Source organism: Homalodisca vitripennis, chromosome 7 (assembly GCF_021130785.1).
Source record: "Homalodisca vitripennis isolate AUS2020 chromosome 7, UT_GWSS_2.1, whole genome shotgun sequence".
NCBI classification, from domain to species: Eukaryota; Metazoa; Arthropoda; class Insecta; order Hemiptera; family Cicadellidae; genus Homalodisca; species Homalodisca vitripennis.
The window spans coordinates 71443572-71456568 of record NC_060213.1 but is presented as its reverse complement, the minus strand read 5'-3'; the positions used below and the strand labels follow the sequence as shown (position 1 = coordinate 71456568).

At 31.6% G+C, this 12997-nt stretch overlaps 1 protein-coding gene across 2 annotated transcripts in view; it reads right to left on the bottom strand.

Annotated features, from left to right (window-relative positions):
* LOC124365968 (5-hydroxytryptamine receptor-like) overlaps positions 1 to 12997 on the bottom strand; it is a 238901-nt gene that overhangs the window by 8917 nt on the left and 216987 nt on the right. For both annotated transcript variants that reach the window (XM_046822124.1, XM_046822125.1), the window contains 3 exons: positions 10598 to 10809; positions 8111 to 8321; positions 5 to 248 (listed from right to left, as the gene is read on the bottom strand). In XM_046822124.1, coding sequence (XP_046678080.1) covers positions 5 to 248; positions 8111 to 8321; positions 10598 to 10768 — 626 coding nt within the window. In that variant the 5' untranslated portion in view covers positions 10769 to 10809. The remainder of the gene's footprint in view (positions 1 to 4; positions 249 to 8110; positions 8322 to 10597; positions 10810 to 12997) is intronic.

Sequence of the window (12997 nt, the reverse complement as noted above, 5' to 3'; positions counted from 1 at the left end):
TCACCTATCCAGAGCTATTGCGACAAGATGTAGAATGGAAGCTGTACAACAGAGAACGTCGCTTGAGGTCCACATGTCACACAGCTCAGGACCTAACGTCCACTGACGGCTAACCTCGTACACGGCTCCCAGCGGCATGACCAGGCAGGCCACCAGGAGGTCGGCTACGGCCAGCGAAAGGATCAGGTAGTTGGCAACGTTTTGGAGGTTTCTCTCCAATAAGATGGCGGCGATCACAAAAACGTTACCTGGAAAGTTTCCATACATTACTCAACAATTGAGGCTATCCATCAATGTATGCTTTGACTAGTACCTAAATTTATTTTATTTTGAGTCTCCTTAATCCAAACAAATCCAATAACGTGAATTCCTTACAATAATACATATTTAATAAAGTTATGCATACCGCTCCTGAAAATTTGTTTCTTTTATATTTCTAACAACTAATCAATATTTGTATATCATTGCCAAAACTCTAATATAATCAACATTAATTTACTTGTAGTAAACATTACGTTTTTCTTTTAAAATTAAACATTTTTATGAAATTAAATGTAATTAGTTTTCAATAGACCACATAGGTATCAATATAACTAATTTCTCCTTTGATGATACTGTCAACATTCGCCTCAGACAATAAAGTATTGTACGCAATTACGTCATCGTTTCACCAAAAAATAATACTCGTAATTAGTATTAATTTTAATAAATTCGTATATTTTTGTTTATTTAAATACTAGATCTACGCATTCCAAAGGTTCGTTTCACTGAAATTAAAAGCAGGATTGTTAGAAACAATATAAATGTCAATCCCCATCAAATTTGTATGAACATTTTACATAACATTTTTATCATTACCGTACCCACGGTGACCTGTATTTTAGAGACACATACTAATTTTGTAATAACCATGCATTATAGTGCTGGCAACGTTGATATATAAAATATTCGGTTGCCATAAGTTTGATTTATAAAAGTCCTTTAGAATCGTTTTTTAATCGGGTACTATATAAAAGCGTACAACTAAAAAAAATTTATAAATTTCATCCAGTTAAATAACAGATCAATAATATTTAGCAAATAAAATAGAAAAGTTTTTCCTGATTTGTATAAGTAACTGGTGTTAGTTTCGTAGTTTGTAGTTTTGGAGTTTTTGAAATTGTAATGATTTAAAATATTTTATATACTTATAAGTTTATAGCAGGTAGTTATTTAAAGTGTTGAATTTACCTTTAAACGGTGTAAATAAAAAATGGTGCATTCTCGTGGTTCTTTCAATAGGCCCAAATAGTTTTTACACAAGAGTTCTTAACTCACTGTTCTAAAAACCTTTCCACATTTGGTTAGTAACCAAAAACAGCATAATATCCTTGGATAGTTTTAAATGCTTTATGTGTAGTAAATTTTAGGATATACTAAAATAATCTTTAATTTATTTATTAAAAGACATTTTTGATTATTATAAAATTAATTCTTTTCGTATATTTCAGATTTATACATTTCTGTATGGAATATAACAGTACAGCAGTGTTAAAATAGCCTGTAAACAAAGAGTTAAGGTACGAGAACAGGATCCTTTTGTTGGGAAATATATAGAGTTGATTGTGAAGCTTTTAGAAGACCTGACTATATTTAGGGATGATATATTGAATGATGAGTACCTTTGATATTTGTAATCCAATTTACCAGTAGCTTGTTTGGTGTTGCCTTTGAATGTAAAACAAAGCACCAGCAAAAACCAAGTACATTTTGATACTCTGACTTGGGCCACAAAATATGTATGCTTTACATAATATACTACAAAATCCATTGATTTTTCTATTTATAAATAACAAATATTATTTCATTGAAAATTCTTGTACCCGGCAGTTACCCATTTTTTGCAACTTCTCCAGAGAGTAAAAAGGGTACTATACAATATGATGGTTTATGATACTTTCTTGATTTATAACTTTTATTGGTATATAACTAATAATTTTATTCTCGATATGTCCTGCGGACAGATAGAGAGACACACAGTCATATAAAAATAGCTTGACAAAGATGACTCATCATAGCTTTTCTCAAGTAAAATGAATCAAGAAGAAATGTTACTGCACAGCTGCAGGGGACGAGAAGATCGATGCCAAAAAAATCATAATAACTATGAATCTCTTTCCAAGCATGGTTTATAGCTTTCAGTTATGCACTGAGTACAGCAAAACCAATGCAAAGGTTCCTTTAGGACCAAGTAAAAATAAGGTTCTACAAAATTTTACTAAGAACACAAAAAAACTACAGTATAAAACTTTTAAATTTCAAAAATTTCAGACAGGGAATGGGCCCAATACCAGAGAATACGTCACCCCATAGTTTTCTATGAAAAACTAACCATTATGTATAACCTGTTAATTAGTCATAACAGGCCAAGTCAACGGCGCAGTGTAGCAGGCACAGTGGTTATCGCAAGATAACCGAAAAAAGCAACTTCGATCGTGGCTACTGTTTGGATGGATGACAGCTAAGCGATCGTGTCCTTACAAGCAGCCCGCTTCCCCAACCATTGTTGGTGGTTAGGACATTACCTTAAGGCCGTTGGACCCCAGGTTAAGTGTTAGAGAAGTCTTCTTAGGTAACTTGAACTGGTAAAATAACACATTCTTTAATTTTACTTTTTATAATAAGTTGTATAATTATTCAACGTATAATTCTGTGTCAAAGAAATGTAACCATATCTTTTATTTTAAGTACCCATTATAATTTGAACTCTAGTCCGGAGCCTCGAGAATTGTGCTTTGGGAATAATTGAAGCCACTGCAGGCCGGATCCACTGCCTGAACTCTAATTAGACAGTCGCTTTGTACAAAGCGTTTGTCGGACAACTGACTGTAGAAGTAGCATTGCAAACTGTTTCATCTTTCTTGTAATTAAGACTGAACTGGGCTTGAACGCTTTCACTTAATTAGGAAACTAAAACTATTTTGTTAAAAAAGACAACTGTAAGTATTATCAAAATTTATTATTCTTTATAGATGTATAACATATAAATAATTTAAGAAACAGTAATTTTCTTTTCTTAATCCTCAAACGTTTAACGCTCTAAAGGAAACCGAAACAGAGAGTTTTGAAACGTATTTTATCAGTAAGAGCATTATTGAGTCAAAACCACTAAATTATACTTCACTCGTAAGTTTGTGGGTTTTTTTTGTATTGTGTTTGTTGTGTTTTTGAATCTTTTGTGGTTGTCAGACTATTTCTTTTCCATATGTGACTTTATTGTTAAAATATGTGAAGCGGATATTGGTGTTTATAAACAAATAATTTAGTTCTTGTACGAAAGATATTTTTATTCGAATAGAGATTCTTGTAGATTAAGTGATATTCTTGACATTCAAATGGAATCTTATATGATTTATTTTGTAAAGTCTGAAGTGTTGTATCTTGTCGTATTTCTCTTCCTTTCCTTAAATATGAAATAAAGGACTAACTTAAACACTGCCCTACATCAGCCAACATAAAAAAATAATAAGCATTAACTTTGAGGAGGAACAGTTTTATTTAAGTTATGGACAAAAAGACTTTACAGGAGAAGTAGAGTGAGCTTTTTTCAATCCATATCGTCAGTCAAACACATTTACATAAGGTGAAGGCCTGGTTACTTATCAGTTTGAGATATTTTAGAACTTTCCAAATATTGTAAACTTTGTGTTTTTGGTCCCAATCTTCCGCCTAAAATATCTATAGAGAGTCCTCTCTGGATATTAGGAACGCCTAAAGCTCTGTGAAGCAGCACAACCTATTTATAGCTTTTTTCCTATAATTAAGTTTTTACAAGTTGCCATGAGATTATTTTGCATATTTTGAAAATTTAAAATACAGATTTTTATAGGTGGAGGATGAATACGCTAAGATTGCCGATTTAAGAAATAAAACAAAACATTTTCTCGTTTATTATTTGTTATTGACGATTATTTTGAAATTATAGTTGGATTCCGATCAATTGCTAACGTTGTATACTTCAAAATCTACAACACTTCTTTTCGATGATTAAAATCTACCCTCTTTCTAAAGAGTGAAGTACTTAATAAACTTACTTAGTAAACATTAGTGTAAATCCTACAACGTTCGGTAATGGGCTACCAACAATAACATGGAAGCATTCCTGACAACAACCTGACCTCCGTATAGAAATATGAACGCAGTCTTTGTGATGCACAGAACTCAATAGCACAAACATCGCATCTCACCAGCACAGGCTAAATTACAACACTGAAGTCTGGTATAAACCAACAAATGAAGTTTAGACCTTTCTGGAATCAATTGTATATTAAGAAACAAAATATCAGGAGGCCGCCATAAACTATACAATTTTACTTTATTAGTTTTAAAGTTAAAACGAGAATAAAAAAAAATTGTATTTTAATATGTATTAATTTGACAGAGTTATTTACTAGTTTGGTAGTAGAGTTCATGAACAGAGTAGTAATGGAAGAATAAATGTATCTACTGAAACTTCTGCTGAATACGAAGCTTAATTTCATTTATTCACAACTAATTATACTTGAAATGACAATTAAGATTTTGTGAATTGTTATTTTTTTACAATAACTATATTGCAGCATAACTTATTGTATTTAATAATGGGACCATACTGGTTTATGTTTGTTTTTCAATTAGTGTAAAAGACTACACGAACTGCAATTAAATATGTATAGTTCGATTGAGTATTAAGAAGACATAAGGCCCTTATATATTATTTTGTTATCACTACATACAAATATATGAAAGAACTTTTACGAAAGACTTTAAAATAACTTCAACAAGTTGAGGATTTTAATAACATTATTTTGTCGTCATCATCATCGTAGACTTAAATATAGGATCTCGATATGTATATAAATCTATACTCGTATAAGATGAATAAACATAATTAGATCCGAGATTCGTAGAAAACTAAAACCAGATTTAACCTGCAATTTGAAATATCAGAACATAATGGAAATATTGAAACTAGGTCGGTCTGTTGATAAGCTGATATAAAGATATTGATGTATATCTGAAATCTAAATACGGGTAATCAAATATAAACATATCTGATAAAAATAGAACTTTATTTGATATATATATATATATATATATATATATATATATAATTTATCTACAAATTCATCCAAACTTAAAATTACTTATTCCCATCGGATTGGGAGCTTTTCTATTACTCCGTCATCGTAAATTGTCCTTGACATTCTCTTAGGCATTGGAGAACAAACGCCTCCACTGCGTCGTTGACCTTGAAACGCTGACGTAACGGCTTCGGTTACACTCGTTACCGTTACCGTTTCGTCCCTCGGAGGATTCGTCCCTCCGATAATGACTCCTTCCGATAAAAACACCAGTCCCATTTATAATTAAAAAATCCTCCTACATTAAACACGTGCTGCGTTCTTGGTACTTCTAGGGGTCAAAACAATGTTTGGAATCCTCTCAAAAGAATCCGAGCCTGTTTGTAGAATAAAACCTGGCCACTTTTGGATAGCTCCAAATCTGAATATAATGAGCACCAGAGAACAGAAAGGTTAAAATACAGAATCCTCACAGACCAATCCGGTGGTTAGACATAATATTATTTTTGAAGGGTTGTAGTACAATTTTTTTTCAATTCTGTAAACTGGTCTTGGTTACTAAACAGATATCTAGGTTTGAATTTGTTTTAATCACACTGTAATAGGTTACATCAGGTTATTATGGATTCACGTTTAGTATTGTAAACTTTGAACTTGATAAAAAATGTTCAGTTACGTACAATAAGTGTCTTTACATGATTTGATGGGATAAAGACTGTAACATTTTGGGTTTTGGAAATATGTTATAGTTCAGAAAATATTTATTAAAATTTCTGAATTGCTAACAGTTAATGACAAACACAAAATTTTCTATTAAAACACCAAAGAACGCTTACGTTTACAAACTAACATAACATAAGTCCAAACATGGATCCATATCCAACTCTGTTTTGTGCTCAGCCGAGGCAAACATACTTTAACATGCTCCAGCTCGACATGAGGAAGATATCAGTAAATATTGACTGCGTCGGTACACACGGTGAAATATTGCTGTATGTTGTACGTGCGTCCCTCCGTTCTCTACTGACTTAGCTCGATATCATACGTGACAAACTGTACTATGTCGGTGATATAAGTCTCGTGTTGGGCCAAATATTGACACGGGTGCTAAACCAAAGAAACATTACAAGGCTTATTTACGAATAAACCGAAAATTAGTTCAGTTTAGCCCCTTTAGCAGTTTGTATTAGTTGCTTTATTGGTAAATACAAAAATTTTTAGTTAAAAAAAGAAAAGCTTGAACTAGATCAACTTCAAAATACGAACAATTACAATAATAAAAATTAAATAGGGTTCGAGTAACATTCATCACTAATATATTAAATTATAAACTTAGACCTAATTAGTATATTTTAAAATCTTATTTAAAGGAAATGATCAGAGGAAACTAACTTTGAATCTTTACACTATCACATGTAGTTTTATGAAAAACCAAAGAGAAGGAAAATAACAGTTAAATGTGTTGCTGCAGTATAAAAAGACCTGAAACTGGCTAGTATAATAGAAACTGAGATTTTATATATGACATAACCTACACAAAAGTTTTTTACTGGAAAAGTGGTCAGTGAGTCTTGTTACAATTACTTGAGCTACAATTTATATTATCATACCATAATTCTCTGCAACAGATATACATGTTGTCCATTTCCATTCAATCCTCGCCAATTTATTCTAGTTCAATAGGGAATTAATCTAACTATTAACTTTGGTCTACCAGTGTATTGCCAAGAACTCGTTCACACTTAGGTCGTTAATCAGAGTTACATACGAGTTTCAAACTCCTTAAGCGTTGGATATTTCTCATGTAATTTCATAACCTGTTGATCAAATACATTTCTGCCTGCTAGAACAAGCGTCTTATTTCTTGCAGTCCGTTTGTTCTCTCTGCCTCTATTCTTGTGTATGTCTCGGCCTAATTTTCAATGCCCGTTGAAGGCTTTTGGCAGAGTCAACAGTTGCAAACTTTTAAAAGATGGCCTGCACGACTATGTAAACTTGAACTATGCTATGACTCGGATTATTTCTTTTGCAATGTAACTGAATCTATTCTAGAGCAGACGTGGTCTATGTGAGCGCTCCATACCAGGGTTTGATCCCAATAATTTCCAAGCATTTACAATAATTTACACAGAAAACTGCATCTAGTCGTTAATAGTCCATGATTCCGGTAGGACTAAATTCCATTTCCACTCCAGACATTACATTTTTAATAATTAATAAAAATTAGGTTTCAGATCGAGGCTGTACAAAAAAAAGCATTTCGTTCCGAATTGAACTTGAAATTTCGTTTGAACCTAAGAGTAGTGTCATCTTCGTACTTTAATATTGCACCGTGCGTCAGTGATGATTGTTTCATTGACATAAAGCAGAAATAGAATGGGAATGGGTAATTTAGAGGTCTCACAGTAAGCGTAAAGCAATTCTTTAAAAGTCACATCGACATTGAATTCAGAACATTTGACTATTTGGCTGGGAGCTGCTTTACAATTCTGTCAAGCTCTCCCTCGGAAACTAGAGCCAGGGTCCTTGACGCAATCGGGCTATGTGTTCGAGTAGGATTTTCTTGAGGGGCTGGTGGCGAGGACCTAAATCACAAGCAACAATTGTAAAAACCTGTTGAACTTATTTACAACCTCGATTATATCGTTCAAAAGTCGGTCCTCAGTTTTATTTTTGGCAAAATAAAAATTACAAACTTACTGTAATATAATTTAGTATTTTTTAGGTATTATTATAGTTTTTCTTCCATTCGTAAATAACTAGATGTCAGTCCGATTCATATGACATTACATTTTTTAACCCGTAATTGTTGCTTATTGTCGTAAAAAATCCTTTTTAATGCCGAATTAATATTTTTCATTGTATTTCTTTCTGTTTTGAACAAAATTTTCAATGTTACTATTTAGTTTCTAATGAGTACGAAGCATGTGCATGACCAATCCAAAGAGCAAGTAACTCCCAAGTGAAAAGTGGAGCAAAATTCTACGACTCAACACTGAACCACTTACCGATAACCGTGGCCAAGATAATGAGGCCCAGCACCAAAGCTGTCGCCACCATTATGGCTAGCTCCACCTGCTCATCGCCCCGGGCCAGAGTCAGGTTGGTCCCAAGGTCGATGGTCAGGTTGGTGGTGTTCTCCATCATCAGCCCGTGGTCCACCGCCTCCGACACCGGCTCTTCCCACGTCGTTGTCCTGTTGACCCCCAACACCCGCACCTACCAACGTGTCCCTCCATTAGTATTCATACGGTGATGTATGTTTAGTATTTAAATATTTTCCCAGATATTCATAAATTACCAGATAATAATAATTTAACTCATACGAAGTATGAGGGCTGTAATTAATTGTGTAGTTTCAAATAGTTTTAAAATCTACAAATACATCGGTAAATAACATAAAAGGAATACACTTAAATTAAATATAATACACTAAACAAAACTCTACAATTCTGATGAAACCCAATCTGTAAGTGATTAAATCAGTAAATACAGAAGTTTTAATAAGCTATATTGGAATATAAGTTTTTATGTAATATATGATTTTGATACTTAAAAATCCACAAGTTTTTTAGAGCAGGTTGGTAATGTAATAAAAAAAAAATAGTTCGAAATTTTAAAACATTTATGTTTGGCAACAGATATGTGTAATGCAATTGTACTAGATTAAACTATATTGTAATAAAAGAAATATTTAAAATTATTTAAGATATAAAATTGCAATAGTATTTTACGCTATTCTCGGCAAAGAAATCAAATTCTTTATGTTTTGATTAATGAAAATATTAATACTCACTGAACATGAACATTACAATTACATCGTAAAGTAGAAAATACTTTTAGTATCATCTTTTAGAGAAATCAATGCCTAAATGTCAGAAATAAACCAAAAGTAACATTTAGGTATTCTCACTTGAAAGCGTTCTTTAGTTTTATATTATTTTCTATAGCACGATTACTATTTACCGTTTTCCAAGTCGTTAAACATCGAAAGAGGAAAAAACCTTCAAGTAGAGAAACGTAACTGAAATTTATATATAAAATGTATTAAAGAAACATAAAAAAGTAGGGACTACTTGTAACAGTGTAGAAAAACTATATAATTTTTATAAGTATTGCCGTAATAATACATTTTTGCATCTCCAATACCATGAGTTTATTAAAAAAAAATAGAATAAAGTTTGTTGTTGTAATTAAATACTTTTTGGTACATTAAAATGTCAAATATCTCAGTTCAATAAAGTAAATTACAAAAACGCAATGGGTTAATTATAACATTTTTGTACAAATGACACTAAAAAAATTTTTATTTAAATTAAATCACAATTTTATACTGTTCTTTATTAAAAAAAACAACCTGTGATTCTTTGAAAAGTTTGTATGCTGGCTTAACAATAACAATTTAATTACGTTGATTTAATAATAATTGCATTTGAAATGCACTAAAACATATATTATTTGTGTCTTATACTAATGAAATTAACTATTCCAAATGCCTCGGATTTTATATTTTATTGTATTTATTTTGTAATATTCCATTCAATATATGTAGGTATAGTTTTAAAAGTGATACTTTTTATAATTTCTTATATCGACATAACTATCTACCGACTTATAATACAAAGAATATGTTCATGTCAAATTATTTCTGGTAACTTTCGACTCATTCTTCCCGTAACAGGACGAGTGAACATTACAAAGAGTATATTATCAAAACTGCGTAAAACGCCGAGTTTGTTTTCCATAATAATATCGAAGAATACATGTTATTGTTTCATTAATGACGGCGTGCAAATATTAGGAATATATTTAATACAAATAAATAAGATTTGAGATTCAGACTCAATTCGTGGCTGACCACGATACTTACGCTTCCATGATTCAGTTAAATTTTATTTAACTTTAATCATATTATTGAGATAATATCTTTCATTGTATTTAATATTCCAATTTTATCTTAACATTGCGTATATATGTATACAGGATGGCTGGTCATCAGTGTTACAAAAAGTTTTGGGTGAAAATACAAAGTAAATTAGGTGTAATGATGCATGTCAGAGGTTCCAAGTAAAAAAATTTGGCCTCAAAAAGAACTATTTTAATTTTTTGTAAAATAACCATATTTTTAAACATATTACAGCAATTTCTCAACTACCTCTAAACGGATTTGAGTAAATGACGTAATTTTCGTATTCTACATTAAATTTTGAATAGGAATAAGTGAAAATTTTAAATGATCAATAATAAAAACTCCATTGTTAATAGTTCTAAAGTTTAAAATTTAAGTATCTAAAAATAAAAAAAAACATTGGTCTATTGTATTTTTCTTCATCCTGTATACAAGAAGGTAGCTAAATATTTTAAAAACTGCGCCATTTTATAAGCTTTCCAACTATACACTACACTATTCACTTAAGTGTGTCGTGTGTCTTAGGGATGAAAAAAACATTTTTCTAAAATCACGTTTACGTATAGAACAAACTAAAGTTTCTTACCTCCGGAACTGTCCACCAAACCTCGTTGCTCTCCGTGGAGAGTGTAGTTGGTAGTGGGAAGGGGGTGGTAGGCAACGACAGTGGTAGGTAAGGTGTCGTCCTCTTCCGCCACTTGAGGGGCCGTCGGGCATACCGCTTGAACAGCTCATGATAGTGTGCAGAGGACAACATGGCTACAACATCCCGCAGACCGTCTCGCTCTTGTAGGTCATCTGGAACAATAGAGAACAATGAATATGGAGCATTTTAGAAGTGAGGAAAACATTCAGTGTAAACTTAAAAAATTTAATTCGTCCATTAAAAATATTACGAAGCAATATAAAGGCCAGGAAAGAAAACCAAAAATAAAGTTAAAAACAACTTTTAATTTTTAAATAAAAAATTATATTATACTATATTATTTTATACATATATATATATATATATATATATATATATATATATATATATATATATATATATATATATATATAATTTCAATAAACATTGAATCACAAAAAGTACTTGCTCCGCCGGGAGTCGAACCCGGATCTCTAACTTGCCGGGTGAATGCGCTCTGTGGTGTAATGCTAGCACATTCACCCGGCAAGTGAGAGATCCGGGTTCGACTCCCGGCGGAGCAAGTACTTTTTGTGATTCAATGTTTATTGAAATTAAATAAGGCTATTGCCATTTATACAATTTGATGTGTATATATATATATATATATATATATATATATATATATATATTGATATTAGGCGTTAAGAAATTATAAAATCAGGAGTTACATTAAAAAATCTTTATCATGACTTGTTGGTTATTTAGGTGTTCGAAGGCATATTTAGGAATACATTCATGACACTTCATTAGGAATTTGCCTCTATATCTTATAATACACATTTAAAGTCTTTTCTCAAATATTCCGATTACATGTTAATTGGGTTATTTAATTATATATATATGACAGAAATAGTCTGACACAGAATAATTTAACCTGTGTTCCATTCTTGGTATATTGAAGAATCTGTAGCATAAATATTATATATGACTTCTTAGGAACATAATTGTGTTCCATACATTTTTACAATCTAACTGCTATGTGTATGTATATTTTTATAAATTATCTTATAAAACAATTCTTATGTACCTTAAATGTTATTATGTTACATTCCAGCCCAAAAAACTACTTTACGGTAGCCATCTCACAATTAAATAAATATGTTTATTTCATTTGTGATGTTCATCCATCTAAAAATTTCCATTTTTAACTCATGTAGGATTAATGCTAGGACAAATAATATTCTTAAGTGAAGTTGAGCGTATGAAGGACAAGGCAGTCCAGATGTTTTAAGATAATGAACATTAAGACATCTAGGTCAGTACAATTCAACTGCGCGTCTTCATTTACTTGTAGAATATGCATGTTATAATTTACTTATTTAACAATATCACAGTGAAACTCTTGTTTATGAGCAGGTTTTTATATATTTTCGCTCGGGCGTCCTGAAAAGTTTATATAGAAAAGGGAAGCATAATGTAATTTGAAATTTTCTGCAGGAAGTTATTAAGTTTTTAAAGACCAATTTACATGCCAGATTACAATAATATAACGAAAACATTTATAGTTATTTTTAATCCAGGGTATTTTACAATAGTAGTCCAATGATTTATTTGAGTCACCGCTTTTCTTGTAAGCGGCGTTTACTCGCATGTGGACCAATGAAGAGAGCTCAGTACCAGGTGATCAATAATTGGAACAGTTGTGAGATGCATCCACCCCCTATTTCACCCACTCTTACTCCCCGTGACGTCATCAGAGCACTACATCATCGGTGTCCTACCTGTACTGTACGTGCCTCAGTTGCTCATATTTTTAAATGCACCTGTAAAGAATCTTTAGTAGTTCCCATAGAATTTTTTAATCACTTTAATCCATAAGTTCTATTCAATAACCAGGATGTATGTATGCTTATTTATTTAATATAAAATATATCTTCGGTGCTAATCCGCAGGGTTCTGATGACAGATTCCTGATATATTATATATTATTAACTTATTTTAATTTTCATAGAACATTTTAGGCTTCCAAGTCCGGCTTACCAGATGAAATTCTGTTAGTTAATAGGAAAAAAAACATTTGAGCGGTTAATTGATTTCCAACAACGCCTTAAAACTGTTTATTAGAGGTTTTAACGATGTATAAAAACGTATAAATATTTTAGGTTTCAATAGAAGTATAAAAAGCAGTTAAAGAACTGGGAGCAGCTTACAGTATTCTAACGGAATTCTTAATGTACCTTGATAAAAATTAAACTGATCTATTCTTGGTATATTTTAAAATATTTACTGTGTAATAATTTTACTGACAGTTGCCAATCGGCTGCAAATTCCTTTTATGCTCTATATTCACTGCATTAA